Source organism: Rhopalosiphum padi, chromosome 1, assembly GCF_020882245.1.
Source record: "Rhopalosiphum padi isolate XX-2018 chromosome 1, ASM2088224v1, whole genome shotgun sequence".
Lineage (NCBI taxonomy): Eukaryota > Metazoa > Arthropoda > Insecta > Hemiptera > Aphididae > Rhopalosiphum > Rhopalosiphum padi.
The window spans coordinates 70306412-70330069 of NC_083597.1; the positions used below are offsets into that span (position 1 = coordinate 70306412).

Consider the following 23658-nt stretch of genomic DNA (forward strand, 5'->3'; position numbering starts at 1 on the left):
AACGAGGCGCGATGACGATGGCGACCGGACGTCGTGCAGCCGTGGTCGCATATTATATATTGTGTCTACTACACGGGTGTAATAAACTACTGTACAGTGTTATTCATCAACCATGCCCGTCCCATGTTTTTAATTTAATAATATATTTATTCAAATTCTGATTTTTAGAATTTTTAAATTAGTGATAAAAAAAAAAGCCCATACTATTCACAAATTCTTAAGATTTTATTTTTAAGCTACTTAAAAACTGTCCTGCGGCGATACAAACTTCGGGTTTTCAAATGAAAACACTCCTTTTTTACAGTCAATTATTATTAACATTAAGTAGTTCTTTGTTGCGAAAATAATGAAGTACTTAATTCGAATGAGTAGTTTTTCAATTATTAAAAATGGTTATACAAAAGTGTAATATCAGTTATAGTATTTATTACCTATTTTGGACAATTTATATAAATTATAAATATTAATACACATTATTAAAATTTTAAATTCACCATAATCTCTATATTTTAAAATCTCTTTACTATGAACATATTATTAAAGAACATAAAGTTAAATAATTCAAAAACTACTGGTTTGAATTCTGATTTTAATACTACACAATTACCAACTAAATAACTAATAGTAGAAAAATCAAAATTTGATAAATGAGAGTTTGTACTTTCACAGCAAACTTCTTAAGCAGATACAAAGAATCTCAAGAAATTGAAAATATGGTCTTTTTATTATAATAATTGAGAATTTCTAAAAATTAGATTTTGAATAACTGCATAACTGAAAAATAAAGTGAGCATATTTGGTGAATTATTCATAATATTATTATAATATTACATATTATGTTCTATGCAGTGAGTGCGTATATTGTGTGTAGGTACCCTCCTTCAGAAGTAAAAACGTATAGGACTGACGACGAATTATGTCGTTAAGGGCATTTGTTCCTATCTGTGTGGCATCTACAAAAGTAAACCTATAATTATTATAATTATCTTGTATCAACTAATAAACCAACTACCTACCCTAGTTATTGGATAATGATTCTAAACATAACATATTTGAAGAATGATGTATTTAAAAACAGTCTTTAGGAATAAAAAAATCTTTGAAACGTCATTCTTATACTATAGTAGTCATGTGTCCGAAGGTCAAAAATACTCGAATCATAAAATAATGATTTAAGCTAAATATAAATAATTTATGCAGAACGCACATAATATTTACCTACCGGTTATTTTTCAAAAGTGGACCTGTTGATGAAAAACAAATAACTTTAGTTAGTTAAGCTAAATTAACATTGAAACTATTAATTTATAAGTTAAAAGTAAACAATACAAATATATATTAAACTAAAAGTCTATTGTCAATATAGATACTCGAACAAATGTATCACATATATGCGTGGATATGTTGTAGGGTGACCTGGTGTAAGATACTATAGATAATATTTTATCAATTAATTTTCATTAATTTCTTACAAAAACCATCTGAATTATATTCGTGAAGTATCCCAAACATGTTCTATTAGAAAAATAATCACTGGCTGTAGAAGAAGATATCCAGATGCCTCGTGTGCCATCTTACATCACGCATTCGTGCACTCACATCTATAGATTTGTTACTCTCGTTTGTGGTCACGATTCACTCTCCTTGTGGCTTGTGTAATGTATTATGTATACATAACTTCGCGAATCATTTAAATCCCCATAGGGTCTAATGTATTATACCATATGCAGTTATACAATTTTTGTTTTGAATAATAAATAGAAGTATAGGCTTAACATCGTTTGGTAGTCTAAAACGTCACTGCACGAAATACTGTAGTGGTCATGAATTGCTCGCGATATTTTAAAATATAATATATATATAATATTAGATATATATATGTATAGGTAATAGTATTTCAGTAATGTTGGAACAAAAAAAAAATCAATTTTTCTCATGCTGTGTATTCAGTGCGTAGTATCTACACTATTACGTAATAAGTATATTTATAGTATACCTTTATTTTTAAGCTTTAAAGGATAACATTTTTAAGTGCAATCACAAAGAATAAATTATGCAAATTGTATATTGTAAATTGTAACAAAGTTCAAGATTTTTCCCGATATATTTTATGTTTTGATTTGATATTTTAAAATTTTAATTTTTTTAAATAACCGTTATTAACACTGAAATCTTAAAATAATTTAAAATGATGGTTTGTATTTTAAACAATATTATCTTTATTTAAAAAATAAGTTTTATTCTTAATTCATTGGTTGGCTATTTACAATTACAAGTAATATGATATTTTAACTAAGTACTTTAGGAGAGAGAACAATATTAACAAATATTTTCTATAAATATTTAAATCATTTAAGAATGTATACAGATAAATAAATATTTTATTTTACATATAGATATTGGAATAGTTTATTTTTGTATATGAATTCGTACGAAAATAGTTTATAAAATAGCTGGAAAATTAAAAAATACATTGCTTAATACAATTTTCTAATAAATAAATTTAATAAAATTGTAATAAAAATGAATTTCTTATTAAAAATAATACAAAAGCTTTTCAAATTATTTAACTAACTAATTATTTATGTTGTATAGCATAGGTAGTAAAATATTTTTTTATTAGAAAAAATATTCTAGAAAATTCCATTATTAATTATTATATTAATTTATTTTTTCTGTATACTTTTTTAATACTAAACATAAATAAGAATTTATTTTAGAAAACCATAAGCCAAACTGTCAAACCAATGTTAAAAAACATTGTCTTCATTCATAGGTATTTTATTTACTATAGCAGTTGGTTTTACATTCTTTTTTAATTTAACTTATAGAACATAATTATTAATTTTTTAAACAGTTATAAATAAAACCCTAACTTTTTTTAAATCATCTTTATATACATTATTATAACCATAAATAAATATCTCAGTGATTTAGTTTTCTATTTTAATTTATTTTTTATGGACTTTTCAATTAATAAACTTTAATTTACTTTAAAAAATAATATAGCCAACCAGGTTTCATAGAACAATTTGACTTTCATACTTCACTTAAATGTTTTCTATAAAACTGATTACTTTACTTAAAAAAAAAATATTTACTTTATTACTTCGTTTATGTATAATGTAAATTATTTATCATATATATTTTTTATCATATAAATATAACATTTATTGATTATTTCTTATTATTAATAAATTATAAAGATAGCTATTAAAGTAATAAGTTATTAGTTTTAAATAGCAATAAATACATTATGAAAAATATTTCTAAAATAAATTATAGTTAATTATTATTTAAGCCTTTATCAACATTAAGCTCTATAATTTGTAAATTTAAATAAATACAAGCTATAGGCGCAATGTGTATTATACCAACGTTCTCGTAATGTATTATGGTGGTTGTACATAGGAATTTATCAAACTATAAAGATTTGCGAACTAGGGCGTTAAAATTTTTTTTAAAAATCTTAAATTTTAATTTGTCTTTTTTACTTTTATTAAAAGTGGTTTAGTTATTGGCGTTACTCCGCTGGAAGTGATCTATGTTGTTTTCTGCTGCCGAAACAAATTTATGCAAACCACTAAATCCCGATGTTTGAATGATGAAAGACTTGTGAAGGATTATTTATTACACTAACACAATAAGCCAAAATCAATATTCTGAACCCCATACAGGATAAAAAATGTTAGCTCTTATAAAATATAATAAAAAAATAAAAATTCATAGTATTTTTTTCCATTTATTTTGCATAATATGTTTTAAGATATATAATCAAATCTAAGAAAATTCATTAGGTATAATACTTTTACGAAGGAAGAAAATACCGGGATGATTCGAAGAATATTGTGCAGTAATAATCACGGTTAACACAAAATAAGAATTCATCAGTAGAGTGCAATGACAAACAATCTCATTCAAAAAACTATAAGCGTTTCTTTAATATTTTAAGATAAAATTTTATTGTAGATTTAAGTTGCACATAAAATCCATCAAACCTTTGAAATAACTAGAACACAACATTTAATCAGATTAAGATAACAAATTTTAGTTGGGAAAACCCAAATTTCGTACAAAAGGATGAAAGTATTAAAATCGACTAAGAATCGAACACACGAGGTTAACTCGTGGATTTATTATGTGAAAAGAAGAATCTCTCATTATGTGAAGTATGTGGTACACGACTCACAGTAAAATATATCTTAATGATATGAACAGGAGAAAATGAGCCTCATCATGACCAAAACTCTTGACGCCCCTCTTGGACAAAACCCAGAACAAAACGAGAAAAACCTTAAATTTTTAAAATTAACAAGTTTGATCGACAAAATATAACGAAAATGTAATAGAAATGTAACATAATATAAATATTATAAAAAATTGAGACTAGTGATTAAGACACAGTAGCTAATGACTTTTGCTGGTAAATTGAAAAAATGATTTATATATAATAATAATTTTCGTTTTTCAAATTTGAATTGTTTTATTTTATTTTGGTTATTAAATTTAGATGATTTCTTAAACCATTGACTGGACACTTCGTTATATAGTTTTGAGATATTTTTTCGTTTAAAACTATTTTAATTAAAATAATTACTTTATTAAGTTTTTGAATACTGAAATCAATTTAAAATACTATATTAAAAATTATGAATTGATTTTTTTATATAAATCGCAAAAAAATATGATAACGAAACACTATGAAGTTTCATTTTTTTGTGATTTAGTGATATTTTAAACTAATAGTTTTAATGAAAATAAATATTTGATAAACTGATTAAACTGAGCAATTAATCAAAAAATATAATACACATGGATGTAAAAAAAAAAATTAAAAAATGGGTACGACTTTTTGTAATATTTTAAGTTTATATATATATATATATATATATATATAATATTGTTATTTGTAACTATGTTTTAAACAAGTTATATGACGGATGTTTCTTGTACACTTATATTAATAATGAATGTACATTATAACTTCAATGTTTAAAAATAAAATATGTTTTCTCTTACAACATAATATAATATAAATCAAGTTTTCTTCACTACAATGTTTGGGAAAAACATCATATGATACCTACTTAATAAATCAAAAGCGATCAATTTCACTTCCATATGTCTTCGCGTGTTTGTTTTTGACTAGCACTAAATCAGTACAGACATTAAACATTCAGAATAAAATAATGAATATTTATTTGTGATATTTTTACGTGTTGATCATTTTTCCATGTTTTCTTTTGATCCCTTTTAAAGGTATAATTAATTTATGTTGATGCTTTTTGCAAAAACGATGGATCTATTTGGCTAAACAACATTACTCTTCATTATATGTATAAATATAATATAATGGTAACAAAGTTACATTGGTTAAATCATTAAATATTTAGAAGGTGTAGAGTTTGTAAAGGAAAACTGGACGAATGTAATATAATAAGGTTGTTTAAACAAACTTTATACTTTTGTATTAATTCTTATTATAAATCACTATCAGTTGGTTTTGTTATTATTTACTAAATATTATGTTTTAGAGTAAAATTAAATAAACTTATAGAGTAGTTGCCGTTCAAACCGTACATTATAATCCAAGATAACATAAATTTTTAAACTCGACACGTGATTTCACCTTTATTTCATACCACCATTTATTTAGAGATCAGTTCTCCAGTAAATTATAGTAAAACATACGTACTTACATTATTATGTTCTTTTATATTTTACATTTCAATAATACAATATTAAGCTAACACGGCGTTATGGATAGGCTATTTAGCTACATAGATTTTGTGGGATTATTTTTCAAGTACTAATCTCATAACAATAATATTATTATGAATGGTAAGTAGCAAGTACGTTATTGTTTTAATGTATTTCAATAATACAATAAAATAGAATAAAACGGTTATTTATTAGCATTGAAAAATATTTTATACACCCACTGTAAGAGGAAGGCCTGAATTACGTGAAATTATTTAAAAAAAAAAAAATTTACCAATGAATATAATAGGTGTAGTAAAATGTATAATATGTAACGTTAACATATTATTTATATTATTGTTACATCACATTGTGTTATTTAATTATTTACTTTGAATCTCGCTAATAATTAGCATAAAAGAATCGAAACAGTTTTTAAAAAATTAAAAAGGTACTTTCACGAAAATTGTTCGCGAAAATAAAATGTTTAGGCGTTAACTGACCTTAATTCCACCACGGCACGACAGACATCTGTGGTAAAGTTTTTCCGACTAAACAATTCGGCACAATAATTAATTAGTTTTAAAATACATCTTCAAATGGTGGTCTGTCTGGAAGCCGTAATGCTTCTCTTTTAATATGATAATAGTTTTAAAGAAATAAACTATTCAGTTTAACGGTTTGCTGTAGCGTAATTTTTTTCACGACGATAGTTCGTAACACAATTTACATAATTCACACTTTCAACGAAACTGTCATTTTTACACGGTGACGTGCAGGTAACCCAAAAGTAAAATCTGGAAAGGATGAACCGTAAAGACAATTATATTAATATCGAATAAAAAGATAAAATTGCGAAAAAATCCCTCTCTCTCTCAGTAGTCAGTCTTATTTCTGTACAAAATCATTTTATACACACCTATATATTTTTTCGTATCTTTGTAGTCATCAAACAAATTCAAACGAGGAAAATGTTGGCAATCGTTATCGTAGTAATATTTGCACCGAGTCACCCCGATTACGACGGTGGCAATGGCGCGCGCGTAATTCACATTCACTCTGACAATTAAAATTGTTTTTTTTTTTTTTTTAAAACGCGTGTATTTTATATTTTCGATTGGAGAAGCGCCAACTGCATGCGCCCATATAACACATGCACTTCTCACACAATAGTATGCAGTATGCAAATTGCATTCGTCAGCTGCTTGTTAATAAACCAAGACGAAAACAAAATAATAACGATAATAATAAAATATGTACATAAACTTTTATTGTTCCATTTATTCAGTGCCGGTTACTTATTTTTTTTTTTTTTTTTACGGAATGTCAACGCTTTCGTGAATACGTCATGTTTTATGGTCTATAATCGTATAGTACGTAACCTAATAACGCATAATGTGTCACATGTTTATGTCAAAATGTTTCAGTGGATAACATTTTATTCCGAGATTTGTGTGTTATTTGAGGGCTAACAATCTCGCAAATCATGCTTTGCAAATAACGTGTTTCACCGTAATATTCAATACTCTCTCTTACTCTCTCTCCAAATCAAACCCAATAATTGTTACACTGTTCACCGAACCCGATCATTGCCCCCCCCCCCAGTTAAAATTGATGTTATTTTTACCTCCTTAAATAAATAATCATATGTACCTATATATGTTATTAATAATAAACAAAATCGTATATTGTCACATGGGAGTTAAAACAATAATAATGTGGTTATTGCTTGGGACTTTCGTTGTAAAATGAAAACTGATTAAATATCCGTTAGCTGCCTGTATAATATAAATATGTATGCGTGGATTGTATGAATTCTCTTAAGTCTATATATAAAAAAAAAAATACATAATAAATCAATCAATCAAATAAAAATAAAATTATTGTTTCACCTACCCAGACTGCGATAAAAATTATACTTTTTTTAAAAACCGAAATTGTTTAATGAAATGTAAAAAAAAAATAATTTAAAACAACTAAGAGCCGAAAAACCTTTTTTGAAGTCAAAATTCGAAGGTACGAAATAATTTATTTTCTATTTAGAAGATAGTCTTAACAAAAATTAATAGTCTTTTAACTTGGCATGGCAAGTTACTTTTCCAACTCGAGCACTTCTCTTATTTTCTTATTTATACCTTATACTATTTAATCATCAAATCTTTTTTTATTCAGAAATCCAACACTTGAGAGTAAGTTAAAAAAAAATTAAAATTAAATTCCTTGTATAACAAACGAGTGTAGGTACTAGATATCAACCAGAGCACTTTGAACGTTATTAAAATAATACCCTCTACTACAATACCTACATGTATTTGCTGGCGATATCGCTATAGCTTAGTGTCTATCAAATGTCTTATATATGAATTTAATTCAGTCTAGTTTAAATGAAATATCGTTAAGTCACTTATTATTACAATATATAAAATAACTATGAAATATAATAAAATGTAAGTCTAAGATTCTGTAACTGAATGGTGTTTCCCCTTGACACGAGTTGAAAGCTAATTTCACTTTTTTAATAAAATTTAAATTATTTGCTGTTTCCATCAAAACAGATTGTAATTTATATTCTAATGAAAAAAAACCACCAATTTTCTAGTATCGTTTATATTTTAACAAAATAAAAACAAGGGAAATATTTTAATATTAATAATTTAAAAAATAAATATAAACGCTTCAAGTTCCTAAAATTAATTTACCTTAACAGAATAATTTTGTTTTAAACTTTTACCACGTAATAAAAGTGTCCACTTATTTAAATTCCAGTTTTAATCTTATCAACCAACAAAATAAATTTATCTTTTAAATAAATTATTTTTATAATCAAATGTGTTAAAATAGTTAAATGATATTAAAGCTGATAAAGAAATTTTAAAGTTTATCGCTAAACTATTCATAATTATATTTTATAATTAACGAACAAAGAAAAATATTGTGTCTGTTTAATGTATTTTTAAATAACTATATAAGTATTATAATTTTTTTTTTACTAATTTAAATAGGATTATCTTATTACTGTTTGTATTTTATATAATATTTTATGCCTTTGGTACACCCGTTTTTACTTATATTTTATTTTTATTTAAATAATATACGTTTATAATAATTTATTATACAATGTTTGAGTTTTTGTCTAATTATAGGTATATACTATATTAAGTGATTTTATTGTTAAAATTATTATCTATTATGCCGGTTATATGTACAAAATGTAAAGATGCATTTGATTACATTGAATTTTTATATTATTAATGGTTATTAGTATAATATTAATAACTTATATATTTGTGTTCAAAAAACTAGGTGTTAAAAAAATAATAATAATGGTTATAAATAAAAAAAAATTTATTGCATGTCTTTCATTTTTATAAAAAAATATATCTTAACCATTAATGAAATATGATTTATAATAATATTATATTATTATGATGAACAAATAACGTATCTATTATTGTGAACTAATTCTATTAAAGTTACTACTACACTGTGTACGACTTAAATGTTACTGTTTAAAACTAAAAGTCTGATTTATGGAGGAAAACCATTCAATTTCCTGATTCCAGAAACTTTTTAGGGATTCAATTAATGTGAGAACGCAGTTACATACTTTTAGCTTTTATACCTATCCATTACCTTTGTAAATTACAAAATAGAGATAACATTTTTGTTTATATTAATTTTATTATTGTTTTTCAATAAAATAAAAAACAGATCTCAAAATCGATAAGATTGTGATTAATAATGTGTGATATAAATGTTTTAAATTTTAGCTTGCCTTTACTAAAGCCAATCTAGTAATGAACATTTTATAATAAGTATAATTGTTAATTTTTTTTTTTTGTCATTATTCAGGTTATTTTCTGTGCTTATAAAATAATTTCAATTTTTAAATTATATTTTGTTAAATAATACAACATCGTATGAAAAATATCTAAAATTCTTGTTAACTGGAATGCCAATAATTCAAATTACATTTCAAAAACACATTTCTATTATACCAGGTATTTTATATTATTAATAAGAACATGAGGTATTGAGTGTTTTTATATCTCTCGAGATTTGTTTTATCGATAATCCACTATATTATAAAGTATGTAGGATGAATGAATGATTGGTTAGAAGAATAATCAAATTGTATTGTTTAATTAATTTTTATTAAACCAAAAAATTTACTCTTATTTGACTATGCGGAATAGAACTCATTTTAATGAATATATAAGTACAAAAATAAGATTCAATTTTAAATAAAATCTGGAATACATAGTATAAGACGTGGATAAATTTAAAAATGAAAATATACCTAGAAATAAGGTAAATCATTTATACTGGATAAACTGGCAAGAATGGATTATTTTGTTTTGTTTATTCGTTTATAAACTGAGTATTTTAATTTTCTTAATATAAGATTTTTTCATCCAAAAACCGATATGTAATCTCTTACAAAGCTTAAGTGAAATACTCAGATTAACAAATAAACAGAAATGATGTGTTAACCAATTGCCATGAGAACCGTTTGACACAATTCACGTGCACGATGTGTTGTTTCATTATTTAAAACATTGCATCCGAAACACATTTAAGCTGAGCAAACCTAGCCTTATACATTTCTAAATTTCAAATTATTTCTAGTATGAATATATTATAAAGTAAAGGATTTTAAAAATGTACAATGCGATTTATAAGTTAAAAAAAAATCACCATAAGCCAAATGTTGAAGGCCCTGAAATATTTATTTTATTTAAATGAGATATTAGTTTAGTTTGTATCACACATTTTATCAAGAAAAAAAATGATAACGAATTAATATTGGTAGGTAGATAGAATAATACATGTCCTATTAGCTGTAAACATTTGGTAAGTGCGCCTCAATGTCCTCAATTAAGTTTGGAATATAATTCACTATATTGGTAGAACATATATAGTGTGCTTATTAAAGTGTTTGTAGAAATTTCAAAGCAATTATCATTGAAACTGTATCGGAATTTCAATATCTGCTGTACATTAGTTCACAACGGAATCAACTCGCAAGAAACATTTTAACTATTATATTGTTATTGTTACTATGGCGCAAAGTATTATAGAACCCGATTATTCGTCTTCCCGTATGTACCCACAAATTATATCTACTTACAGCGATTACCTAAGTATGAGTATATACGTTATTATTGTTATCGACGTTGTGTGCAGATCGTATGACTAAACACTGCACGATACGCGTCAGTTGTAAAAACAACCGATCGGTAGTCTGCGAAGAGGGTATACCTATTATTATTATTAGTGTTATTATCGCCCTGCGGCCGCAGACAATCAATCCGAATTATTTTAGTTTTTGCGCTTTTTATTTTAATCAAAATCACTTACGGCGAATGTGTTGAGGGTTTAGGATGACGGGGAAATCGATTATAACGAGTGCTGTAAAGGTTGGTTTTCTTATTGTTATCGGTCGTGTGTGTATATACGCGTGTATGGGTTTAGAGCTAATTACTAGAAAGGTCGTTGTTAAAGCTTTTCCTGAGCAAGTTTTATAAAGGATCCATTATGACGGTGACGGCAGTGCTGGTGACGTGTGTACGTGCGTGTGAGCGTGTTTGCGTGTGAGAGAGAGGATTGATGGACAATAAATGAAAGATGTTATACGGCGAGAATGGCTGTGGGACGGGGGCGCCGGGGAAGAGTGTAAAATGGAGGATTTCCAAGTGGTCGACCGGGGTGTTTGGCAATTAATTTTTACTCTGCCACGGTTTGCCCTTGTCATATTGAATATTATTACTATTATTATTATTATTATCATTATTATTATTGTAGTAGTATTGCGGGTGGTCTACGTATATTACTATTATGTGTGTGCGTGGTTCAATTAAAAACTTCATTAAACACCCCGGGTTATAAACTCCAGACGTTCTATTGTGCGTGAAATCCCGGTTTTATTATTTTATTTTTTACTTACTGGATTTCACTTTTTCATAACGATCGTTTTACCAGTTTCAAACTATGCTTTTCACCGACCGCATTAACGTGACGATCGGGCACTCTCATACGACCGGCCGGCCCTCGGACGAACGCCATCACGTACCATCGAACTATAAAAATACAGTTGCCGTCCTTATTTCCGGGAACGGTCGTAAGCGGCATCGGTGCTCGGCGTATATTATATAAGCTCCTCGAGTTGTTTTTTCACGTGCCCGTAATGCAACACTGTTGGTATCAACACGAACGTGGTCTTTATATCGACATATTTAACATCACAAAACAATAGTACCAAATCGTTTGCCGGAGAGGTTACTACTTATTAGGTATCGTTTCTATGCGCTGGGCAACCCGACGACGGTAACTGTTGTATAATACATTTTAATATTTACGCGGTGACAGGTGTATTAAAATAAAACATCACTATATATGACATGTCTTTTCAAGACCATTTGACATAACGCATATCGTAAATCACGTAATATAATGGCCATTTGTTCAATAATCTTCGGTTAATTTGTTAAAAACCTAAAAAATATAATAACTGGATCATCAAAGGTACTAAGATACCGATTACAAAATTATTTTTATAAATTAACTTTCTTCTCTCTGTCATACAACATTACTTTTTCTTCTCGATTACAAATAATACAATAAGCTTGTTGCATACGCACGTGCAATAAACACCGTCAACTGCAAACATAGACGCTTACACAAACGGTGCTCGATCAGAAATACTTTTTGGATAGCTGAATGCTGACCTTTGCGACTACTCATAGAGTTCATAAAATAGGCCAAAAATCAACATCCTTGACATCTGACAGGCACGGTAAAACAAAACATTTGTGTGGTAATCGGTTAATCCGTTTAATACTCATACACACAATCAGTTTCATATACTGCAAAACTATATGTGCTAATATATATTACATAGATGATAGCAATCAGAATCATAATATACGTTTTATAGTAAAATATTGTCAAAAATATATCCACCACATCAACCACTTAAAACAGTCGCAGGTCGCCAAATATTGATTTTGAAGAGTCACGTTATGCATTTAGGGCTATAAACGTGACTATTAAAATGCAATGTATAGAAAGTAAAATCCAAATCCAAAAATAAATAATGAAAACTAATAAAAAGAATGAGCAATAATTTAAAACAAAATATATATAGGTATTCTTTTCGTATGCGGACGACCAGATACGATTTGCCGTTTGGTGACCTCTGGTTCTATTAGGTGCATTGTTTTCATTGTGTAATTTAACACCATTGCACACGTGTAAGAACACATTATAATTATTATTCAACTTCAGAGATAACAAAATATCCTGAACAACGTCTAACGAGCTCTCCGTCTTTAACGTTCGTGTAATCAATGCACGCGTCAAACGCACATAATACTTCTGTTTTGATAATATCGCATAGGTAATTCCTATAAAGGTGCCTATAATATGCGTTATTACTTTGATAGATTTTATTCCTTGAATAGTGTGTACCGTTCGCCGATGCCGCCGTTTTACGGTGGAAAAATACGTTTGAACGGTTTTTTTTTGAGCACAGGTTAATACCTATATCGTTATTTTTCCAACGCTTCAGTGTTTCCCATTGCTTCGGATTTCGATTTTTCAGTACTTACACGATTATTTTTAATGCTCTCCTCATCAAAATAGCGTTTACCGAAATATATTATAATGACGTATATAGTGTTGTTTTACGGGTGGCGTCAATATTATATTCAATCGATATTTAACATAATACGGGATTAATGATACCGTTGGTATACCATTATACGCGACGTTATTTCGACGAACGTAATTATGTTTAGGATGAAAAACGAGTGTGTTCTGTAAACGGCTTTCCGATATTTGTAAAATATTATATCCAACTTGTCTTTCTTTCTTTATACTAACCGCATTGTACTGTCGTTAAGGTTCGCTATATATACCGCGGTTTATGCATTTGTTATGATTCAGTTTTTCTGTAGGTTATAAATTACAAGTTATAGTGACTACAATATAAAACGTTATACGTTATAATCAGCGAGCACACCACACACATATATCAATATCCGTTTTTACTATTAAATTAACGTTTAAAGAAACATATTAATATAATAATACTGTTATATTGTATAGATTGTATAATATATGTTTTCGTGTTTTGTCGAATTTTTGATTTATGAAACATTCAAATGGAAAACATATAATTTATCTTATTATAAAATATTAAAACGTACTTTAAATATCCTTGTATGATATTATACATATATTCAACCCTATACGTACTGGATGATTAATCGATAACATTCATACTTTACCTGAGTTACATTGAACATTTAAATACTTAAATTGCGTAAATAATTGGAGAACTGGTAGGCGGTATCGGTTTTTTCAACAAACCCGACCTTTCATTACATTTCCAGTTAAACGGGTAAACCGAAATTTTTATTATGCCACACATAATATGGTATTCCGTGTATAATATTGTACTTTGATATCTTACAGCACATGTATACATTTTATGATTACCAATTTTTCAATCAAACGAATTTGAGTAGGTACCTACGTTACAGAGTGGGTTAGTTCATTGTAGTTTTGAAATACACGTGTACACTATTGGAGGTAATTTGAGTATTAAAAAAAACCATACACGAGCAATTTGAATAAGAATAATACACTCTAAACTTGGAAATATTGTTGTACTTGTTTTAATTAAAATAGTTTACTCAACTGAGTGCACGTGAAAATGTTTATGAATCTCAGGAACGTATTTGGTGTTACTCGTGATTAAACGTCGTCGTGAGTCCATCGTACAAACGGTTAGAATTTCCATTACCTAGTAACTAATTAAACACGGCATGCTAAAGATGAATTTTAAATAATTTTTTAAAAAAGAAATCTTATTTTTCAGCCTTTGATGATATCATACAAACTATAAGTATAAGACAGGTAGTAGTAAAAGCAATTCTGTAAATGTTTGTCGCCCAGTAAAACATCTTAACTTAAACGTTGAAAAACTACATACCTAACTAGAGTCTAAACTCATACCCTTTGAGTAATAAACATAAATAGTATTAATAACTATTAACGGAAAATAACACAAACCGTACTGTTTTAGGTCACACTGCAATAAAATAATTATCTTATTTAAATGAGATATTTAGTTTAATTTTCATCAAACTCTATATTTATACATAAAAAAAAAATGATAACGAGTAAATACTGCGATGATAGATAAATGGAGAAAATAATTAAATTTGGAATTTAATTCACTATATTGTTGGAACATAATATAGTGTGTTTATTAAAGTGTTTGTAGAAATCTCAAAGCAATTTTCATTGGAGCTTTATTTGAATTTCAATACCTACAATACGACTATATTATATTATTAGTTCACAACGGAATCAACTTCCAAGAAACGTTTTAACTATTATATTATTATTGTTTCCATAACACAAAGTATTATAGAATCTGATTATTCTTCTCCTTGCGTGTACCCACAATAATATTATAACATTGTAATAAAATATCTAGATCTGCTCCACATACACGTGCCTATACACCAATTATACATGTATATATCTAAATAATGTATAAAATGTTAAATACTATTTTTTCAATTGTTTTGAATGTTTTGATTAAATAGAGAGATTTCGCACGAGTTTGGACCGCTCGTCTTATATTAAATTATTATAATTATATGTTGTATGACAACCATTCATTATAATTTTTATAAATGTTCGTTCGAGCGACCGGTTCACGGGGTGTATGTAAACAGAATACGTAGCCAATAAATTATACTTCCGAGCGGGCGGACGGTCGGTATTTCGAAAAACACTGTCACGAAAAATACATCATAATATTATTGTGTTTCAAACACAAACGAGTCTGTTTTTTTTTTACGCATGAATGCCGACGAGTTCGTATAGTACATCGTATACTATATTACTATATTACTATAGTGTACTATATTTACAAAATATGGATGTAGAGAGAAGGAGGTAGGTAAACGAATACACAGTTTACCATCAACATTTCATATTTCAAAATCAAATTGGATTATTGTGATGTTAATAATCAACGTCCCGCAACTGATATTCTAAACGGCGGCGACACAGTTTTCAATAATTTTATTTTTCTATTTTTTTGTTTTCCCTGCGTTTCCTGTCTACGAAATCCTTATACACGCTGAACTTAAAGCGGTTGTCCCGGATGAGTGACAGATGTTCAATTTCGTCGGTCACCGTTTCGATTTCACGAGACGTCTTTCCGATTTTATTCTTCAATTTCAACAGCTGATTTTTCATTTCGCGCGCGTAACGGCCTCCTCCGAGCTTATGAAACAAATACCTAAATTAAAGTATACGAGAATCGGTAAGACAATTTTCATTTAGTGTAATCGCCAGTTTTCAAGCATAAAGGCGAAAGAACCATATTATAATATGAATGTACCCATATTGATTAGCAGACCACGACAATTTTTAAGACAATACGTAGTCGGAAAATTTTTAAATGTATAGTTTCATTACCATAACATTATAATATCACATACATAATTATGACCTATAATTTCCATGAACGTATTGAGTACGCGAGAGAAATCATTTTAGATATTTTTATAATTCTATCTATTTACTGATATATATTATTTGATGTAACGGCAATGGTATGAACGAATAAGAATGTTATTTCATTTTAATAAATATGAGATGTCTGTGCTACATAAATTCGATAGATCGTTAAACTATTTAAGTTTACTAAGAATCGGGATATATTGTACGCTGCGATGAAATATAAATAAGTAAAATATTACGTTATGTACTAATGTGTTATGAAAAAGAAAATCAATAAAAAAGAAATATTATTATTTTGTTAGACCTATGTTGTAGGTTGGGTACTATATTAAATATTTAAGAAATAATATTAATTATACATTATAGAGGTGTGTGAAATTGTAATATTAGTCGTTCATAAAATTTATTTATAAATGTTTTCCAGTCCCCATTTCTTTGCTGGTAAATTTAATATACGCTGTTTATTAATACGTTGTAATAAAATTATGTAGAAAACATGTTTATTTTTTAAAACTACATAAAAAACATAATTTAAAAATAAAATGAAAAGTATGTGTGAATCAACTTCAAATAAATTAAGATCTAACAATTTAAAGCTAATTAAAAAAAACTATTTGATTTTTAATATTTATACTGTCATACACAGATAGTTTTTTTTTTTTTTTATTTAATGTTAATTTTTATTAAATAAATATTAAATGCCAAAATAAGCTAAACAAAAAAAAAAGTTAAATTGTAAAATATTTTAACGAACTCAAACGTTAATATAAAAATACATTACTAAAATAAATGATATGGTAATGCTTTCAGGGCACATTAAATAAACTTATTCACATATTTTTTTTTAATTACTTCAATGAAAAATTTAATTTAAATTAACTGAGGGTATGTGGTTGGTAAAACATAATTTCAAACTTATTTTAATATTTTAATGGACGAAATATTTTTAATAAAATATCTAAAAAAAAACAACATTTTTTTTTTTTGTAGTGCGTCTCATTTAGACTTAATTATTTTAATTATTTATTGCCACTGAATTGTCTAAATAAATATTAAACAAAGAATTCTATTTTTGTGAAAACTTGAAAAGACTACTCGCTATATTAGATATACCTGCTTAATTCTTCGAGTGGAAAACTTACAACCAAAGAAATTTTAATTATAATTCAAAACGTTTAAATGTTTTAAGTGTTTCTATAAGTATACCTGTTAAGGTGGTAATACCTTTAAAACCTATATCGAAGCTAAAAGAATATGGTCAAATGCATGGTATTTGGTTTTATTGAAAATAAAGATTACGTAGTGACTGGTCATGTTAAAAATCAATTAGGTACAAATTATTTATAATTATTTGTTTATTTATTTTTGATTTTGGGGTTCAGGGACTATATCAAAACAGTATATCATACAAATAATATAAATCATAGGGTATCCATCACAATACTTTAATACTGTATAATAATATAATTAACATAGTAATTTTTATTTTTGAAAATAATGGATACTTTTAATTTGGGATTTGAATGATTATTTGATTATATATATATATATGGATGATCACTAATTAATTTTCTTAACGCAATAGTCTGGAAAGATTGAATTTTAATGAAGTACAATCTATTTACGAGTATTCATTTATTGTTGAAAGTAAATATTTTAGAAAACGTAGTTGAGAATTTTCAAGTAAAAGACTTACACATTTTGTGAAAGGGGCCCACGTTAGTCTACGATTTAATCTTATTCCTAGACTAGATATTAGACCTTGAACGAAACCGAAATATAGAAACTATACATCTAACTAAGGAGAAAATTTGGGCGTAAAAATAAAGTATAAAATATATATATACATTTAGATGAGTTTAATTTTAAGTTTTTTATGAGATTGGTGTTATTTTTAAGAATAAGTGCAACTGTTTTGAGATTATAATTTATGGCAATATTATAGCCTTGTCATCTGCGTAATTAGCAAGTAACAATCACAGTATAATTCGACTAAAGATATAAATTGTAATATGTTCTGCATTGATTCGTTAAGTTCACATTTGATTCATTTAAAATAATTTAAATATTTACTGATAAACATTTTTTGGTGAAGGTTTTTCATTGAACAAAGAATACAGTGCATCTGTTATCGCGATTATCACTCCTTTGCGTTCCAAATACAATTCATAAGCCGCCCAGTCTACAAAATTTGCCTGTTAACATTTTTTAGTCATTAAAAGCAATAATAACTGGCATATCGTTATTTATAATTATATTTTCGAAGAAATGTTATTTTAGAAGTTTTCGTTATTATACATATTATAATACGAAAAAACTTATTTTAAAAGGATATTTAAAACCATAATCTAAAATAGGTAGTAGTTAAATTTGTATGCATATAATATGTCATACAATCATATAAAAGTGTTAACAAAACTAAAACGTGAATCTTAAGATGTTTTTTTTTATTTCATTATAAAATTTAGTGGAATATAATGAAATATTTAAAATAAATAGAAAATGACTTAGTTTATTTATATTGGATTGAGTTAGAAAGTATAATTTATTACAAATGAACAAAATTTATTTTGTATACAGGTACCTATATAAAAAAACACGATTTTTCGTCTTCTTATTTGAATACATTTGATTATTTTTTATTTTTATGTAGACAGTTTATATTTAAATGGATTAAACATCAACGAGATTTTAAATTCAAACATTATGTGTTTTTTGTGCCTCTTTCCGGCTATATTAAAAATTAATTTTCACAATAGTTCATTCATATATACACGAAGTTGCTGTTTTTATTAAATTTATATCAGTTATGAAAAATACATAAATTTATAAAATGTATATGTATTTCACTGTCCGCTTACAAATAGAATAATATATATTATTTTTATTACTTATTCGTAACTGTATAATTACATTTTCAAACGAAATATTGTAAGTGTTTATAATTTCCAACATTATATTATGTTTCAATAATACCATATTAAATATTGATTATATTTAAATTTAAAGGTAGGTATTCGTGTTATAACACATCAGTTGTTTCATACAACGTAGTTTTAATTAACTAAGCCCGAATTATATATATATCCTTTTGTCTAAATATAATATTCATGAGATATGGTTCATAATGAAATCTATAGATTTAAAAATGCATTTTTAAGTATTTGTATACCTATGTATATATTATGTTCCTAAGTGAAATAGACTATACACTTTGGGAGATTTTAAAATGTCGTGTTTAAAATAATGGAAATAAAGTATTCTGATCGTTTATTATTGGTAATTATGAAGGATGAAACATTGACATTATAAAATGTATTATGCATTTATTATTATAACGGTTGCAAAATAACTTTCATTACCTTAAGTTGTAATTTGTATCATAATATTGTATGTTTGTAGATTATTAATATAATTAAAAACTAATTAAATTACTATAGATTGATGATGCATGTGTGTTAAAACTAACCACTGGAAATTATAAGTTCACTGTTAAAAGTTTAACTGAAAAAAATAGCTTGTGCCCTAATATATTATTAATAATAACCGTAACACATTTGCGCACTGTTTATTACTCATTTAAGTCTCGTTAGTTATTGTCATCAAGTAAAACATAGCTAATAATAAATTGTATGTTTTGGGGCTGCAATGTTATTTAATTAATATTCCTTCCGTAAATGCTTAGCAATATTATATACCTTTATTACTATAAACAGCAAACATTGTTATAATACAAATTATAAACTATAATTTGACAATAATAAGACGTATTTGAAACATTATGAGAATATTGTAAAACGTTTGAATAATTTAAAACATTATTTAACCATAAGTAGAATAGGTAATAGAGTGGACTCCCATATAATATAATATAAATAAGTTTCTTTAAATGTACATCAAAACTGAATGACACTATGCTATATTACGCTTCTATTATGATAAACTATATGTTATAAAGTTAATAATGACAGTTAAACAAGTGAGTAGCAACTCATTTACATTTAATACAATTATCTGCGGACAGTTTTATGCTACCTGATTTTCAATATGTACAAATAAATAACTTTCACTCACATTTTTGCAATCAACAGAATTGTTGTCCATTGCGCATCAGTATAACAATTGGTTAGAATAAAACTCGTTAAACCGCAATTAAACGTAAAACAATGTAAAGTTGTGAGAATGTAAAATCAATTCCACGCGTGATTTTCGATAAATTAATCCGAAACCATAGATACCTTAATACTTTATTATTTCGTTTTAGCCAAATATTCTTCATATTATGTTCAGAGTTTTAACAATGTCCATCAGAAATGTAACGTTAAGTATATTTATGTTTTATACAGCATACGATTTAAATATACTATACCTAAAGAATTCGATTGTTATTATAATAATAATAAATTATTGTATTGATATGGTATTATTTTAATATATTAATTCATTCTTTAGATTTTGGTGAGCGAGGAATGTAAACGATGTATTACTAAATATTAACAAATATAATATGTATATTATGATGTATTTGCGTATTTTATTTTGATATAGAACTGTGAGATAACACAGGCCTTAGCACTGGAGAACAACAAAAACACAACGTATTTTGCGAAACAGGCCTTTTTTTAAATTGCATTATTACTTTTGTTTAAATTTAAAAAAAAAATAATAATAATAACAATAACTCAAAACTTTTATTAGTCATTTTTTATTATAATTTTAATACATTTTTTTTAGTTACTAAGTGGAGCTTTGAATGTATTGATTTTCCATTGATGTGATTTTTTTTTTGTGGGTTTTTATACCCGAAACTTAGTAGTAGAAAAAATGCTCCCATTTTTAACCTTTAAGCATGGTAATATAATTGAAAAAATAAATTTGGATTTAGTACTTTTGAAAGGACAAAATTATACATTTTCAGAGTTTTTCAAAATTATCTAGAAAAACACAAAACAAAAAAAAAATAAAAAAAACCTAGACAATTTTTACACGAAACAAGTTTTAAGTGAAATAATTTTTTTTTTCGTGTAACTCAAAAATGAACAACCGTACTTGACATTTTTCCACAATGTTTTTTTTTTAGTATTTTTTGTACATACTATTTTGATACTTTTTGAATCATATTTACACATTTAACATTATTTTTCTATAAACGTCGATAAGAAATTGTCTACTTAATTAAAAAAAATTTAATTTTGTACATGGTTCCCCTTGAATTTATTTTAGTTACGTATTTGAAAATATTTAAGATAAATAGATATTATTTTTTTTTTTTTATAAGAATAATTTGAAATATATATTTAAACGAAATAGAATATTATTCAAACGTAATATTATAATGATTTTCTTATTTTGTTGTTATTTAAATATAAAATAAATTACTAAAATAATTTATAGAAATATATTCAAATAATAATAGGCTGATTTACATCAGAATAATAATATTTATGGTATGCAATAATTTATCATTGAATTCACATTATACACATTTATTAGTGATCAATTCAATAATGAGGTCACTTAATTCTTAATATAAATCAGAGCGGTTACCTACTTACCTGTTTTTATTTTATATATTTCATGATTAGTATATTTTAATACTCAAACAATAACAATTCAACAAAATATAATTTATTTATTAATAATAATACATTATGGAAACTATAATATTAACATTATTATCTCATTGTGGATAGTTATTTGGCTTCAGAGAAACTTATACTTTGTTGTTAATAATGAAATATTTATTTCATTTATTATTATTAACATATTTTAATTAATTGCTAAAACAATTTAATTAATATTTTAAAACTATTTTAATACCTACCATGTTATTGTAAAATAAAACATTTCGACAACGAGAAAATATTTTAACAACGTAAATTTATGAATCATTTTATTTTGTCCATAAATTACATATATATATATTTGTTCGATAAAGTATATTATTATAAGACACACTAACTTTATTATCAGCATGAAATGATCTTACTGCCTCGGGAGTCAAATAATTTTTTAACAATTAAATAAAATATAATATTTTTAAAAATTGTATTATCAAAATATATTTCATACTTCTAAAAACAAATACTCGTATATACAAAAATGTAGTGTAATTACAAAACATTGGATTTTAAATTTTTAAAAAATTGAAACATTACGCAGAAACACCAAAATATTTATATACGATAATGACAAACGATGTTCATCATTAATTTTCTTTATAAATTGTCTAAATAATAATACTAAAAACATTTATCAATATGTGATACAAAAGTCTTTGAATAATAAAAAATTATAAATTATTAACAAATTAATGTGTTTGGAAAAATGTATTTTATTTGTATTATTTACCCAAAAATAGCAAAAGAAAGAAAGATGCTTGTATCTATTTAATGTTAATTCAACTGCAAGATTTCAAAAGAAAAAACCTGAGAAGTTTCAAAACAATAACGAAATATCTTTCCTGTTAAATTTTCAGTTAGGTGAGATGCCGCATATCAAGTTTTTTGAAATGTTTTTACTGCCCTAGTGTAAAAAAGAAAATATATGAGTATAAACTACATACTCACCACAGTATAATTAATCTATAGCGGAATCTGCCTATGTCTGTTCTCTCTCCCTTCTTCTTCTGTTTTTCATAAGCCGCAGAGGTACGATATAGCAACACATACCTGATTCTGCCTGATTCCTGTCCCGTTTTAATGTTTCCCATCTTGTATTCCAATTTTCATTAGATTCTTTTCGACTTTATCTATCCGCCTTTATTATGTTCTGACTAGTGGTATTTTACTATTACATTTCCATTTTAAGACTAGTTTCATTAAACTACTCGATCTCCGCAAGTGACCAGTCAATGTGATTCTTTTACATCGCAGTATCGCTTTTATTTCGGGTTCAATTTTTAGTTGTCGTAATTCTATCTTATTTCTCATTTCATACAATCGGGTTATATTATCCTTTTTGGTATGTATTCTCCGTCCTTCTTCCAAGGATTTCTTTTATTTTCTCCTTCTCTTTTAGTTGCTGTTTCCCAAAAACATACAGATTAACTGGTCTTGTATAACTATTTTGAATGATGCGATTCTTGATTCAAGTGATACTCATTTTGATTTGAAGATAGGTATTATCTAATCCGTATAATGACTGTACAAAGCCTAGTTCGTCGCCGTTGTTTTTATTTTCGGTCGTTCCGTTTTAAGTACGAAAAATTGTGCTCGTGCGATATTAATAGTCATGACACGTCTAAATTTAAACAGTCACGTGTTATTGGAAAATCACTTTAGAGCCGTCTTCTCCTCGTATATTATGTACCTATTGAATACACTAGTGCGCACGTGTGTGTGAGTGTGGCGTGCGAGCAAACGTGCGTGTACTCGATAAATTGAGTTTTGTAAGCACCATAATTTCCAA

At 26.4% G+C, this 23658-nt stretch overlaps 2 protein-coding genes across 4 annotated transcripts in view; one reads left to right on the forward strand and one right to left on the reverse strand.

Annotated features, from left to right (window-relative positions):
* Positions 1-23658, forward strand: part of LOC132928675 (adenylate cyclase type 5) — a 201754-nt gene that overhangs the window by 111015 nt on the left and 67081 nt on the right. The gene's annotated exons all lie outside the window — the stretch shown is intronic.
* LOC132918535 (uncharacterized) lies at positions 15805-20352 on the reverse strand. The gene is made up of 3 exons (XM_060979802.1): positions 20323-20352; positions 18322-18443; positions 15805-16024 (listed from the first exon to the last, which is right to left on the reverse strand). Exons 1-3 carry the CDS (start codon positions 20350-20352, stop codon positions 15805-15807), a joined length of 372 nt encoding a protein of 123 aa, XP_060835785.1.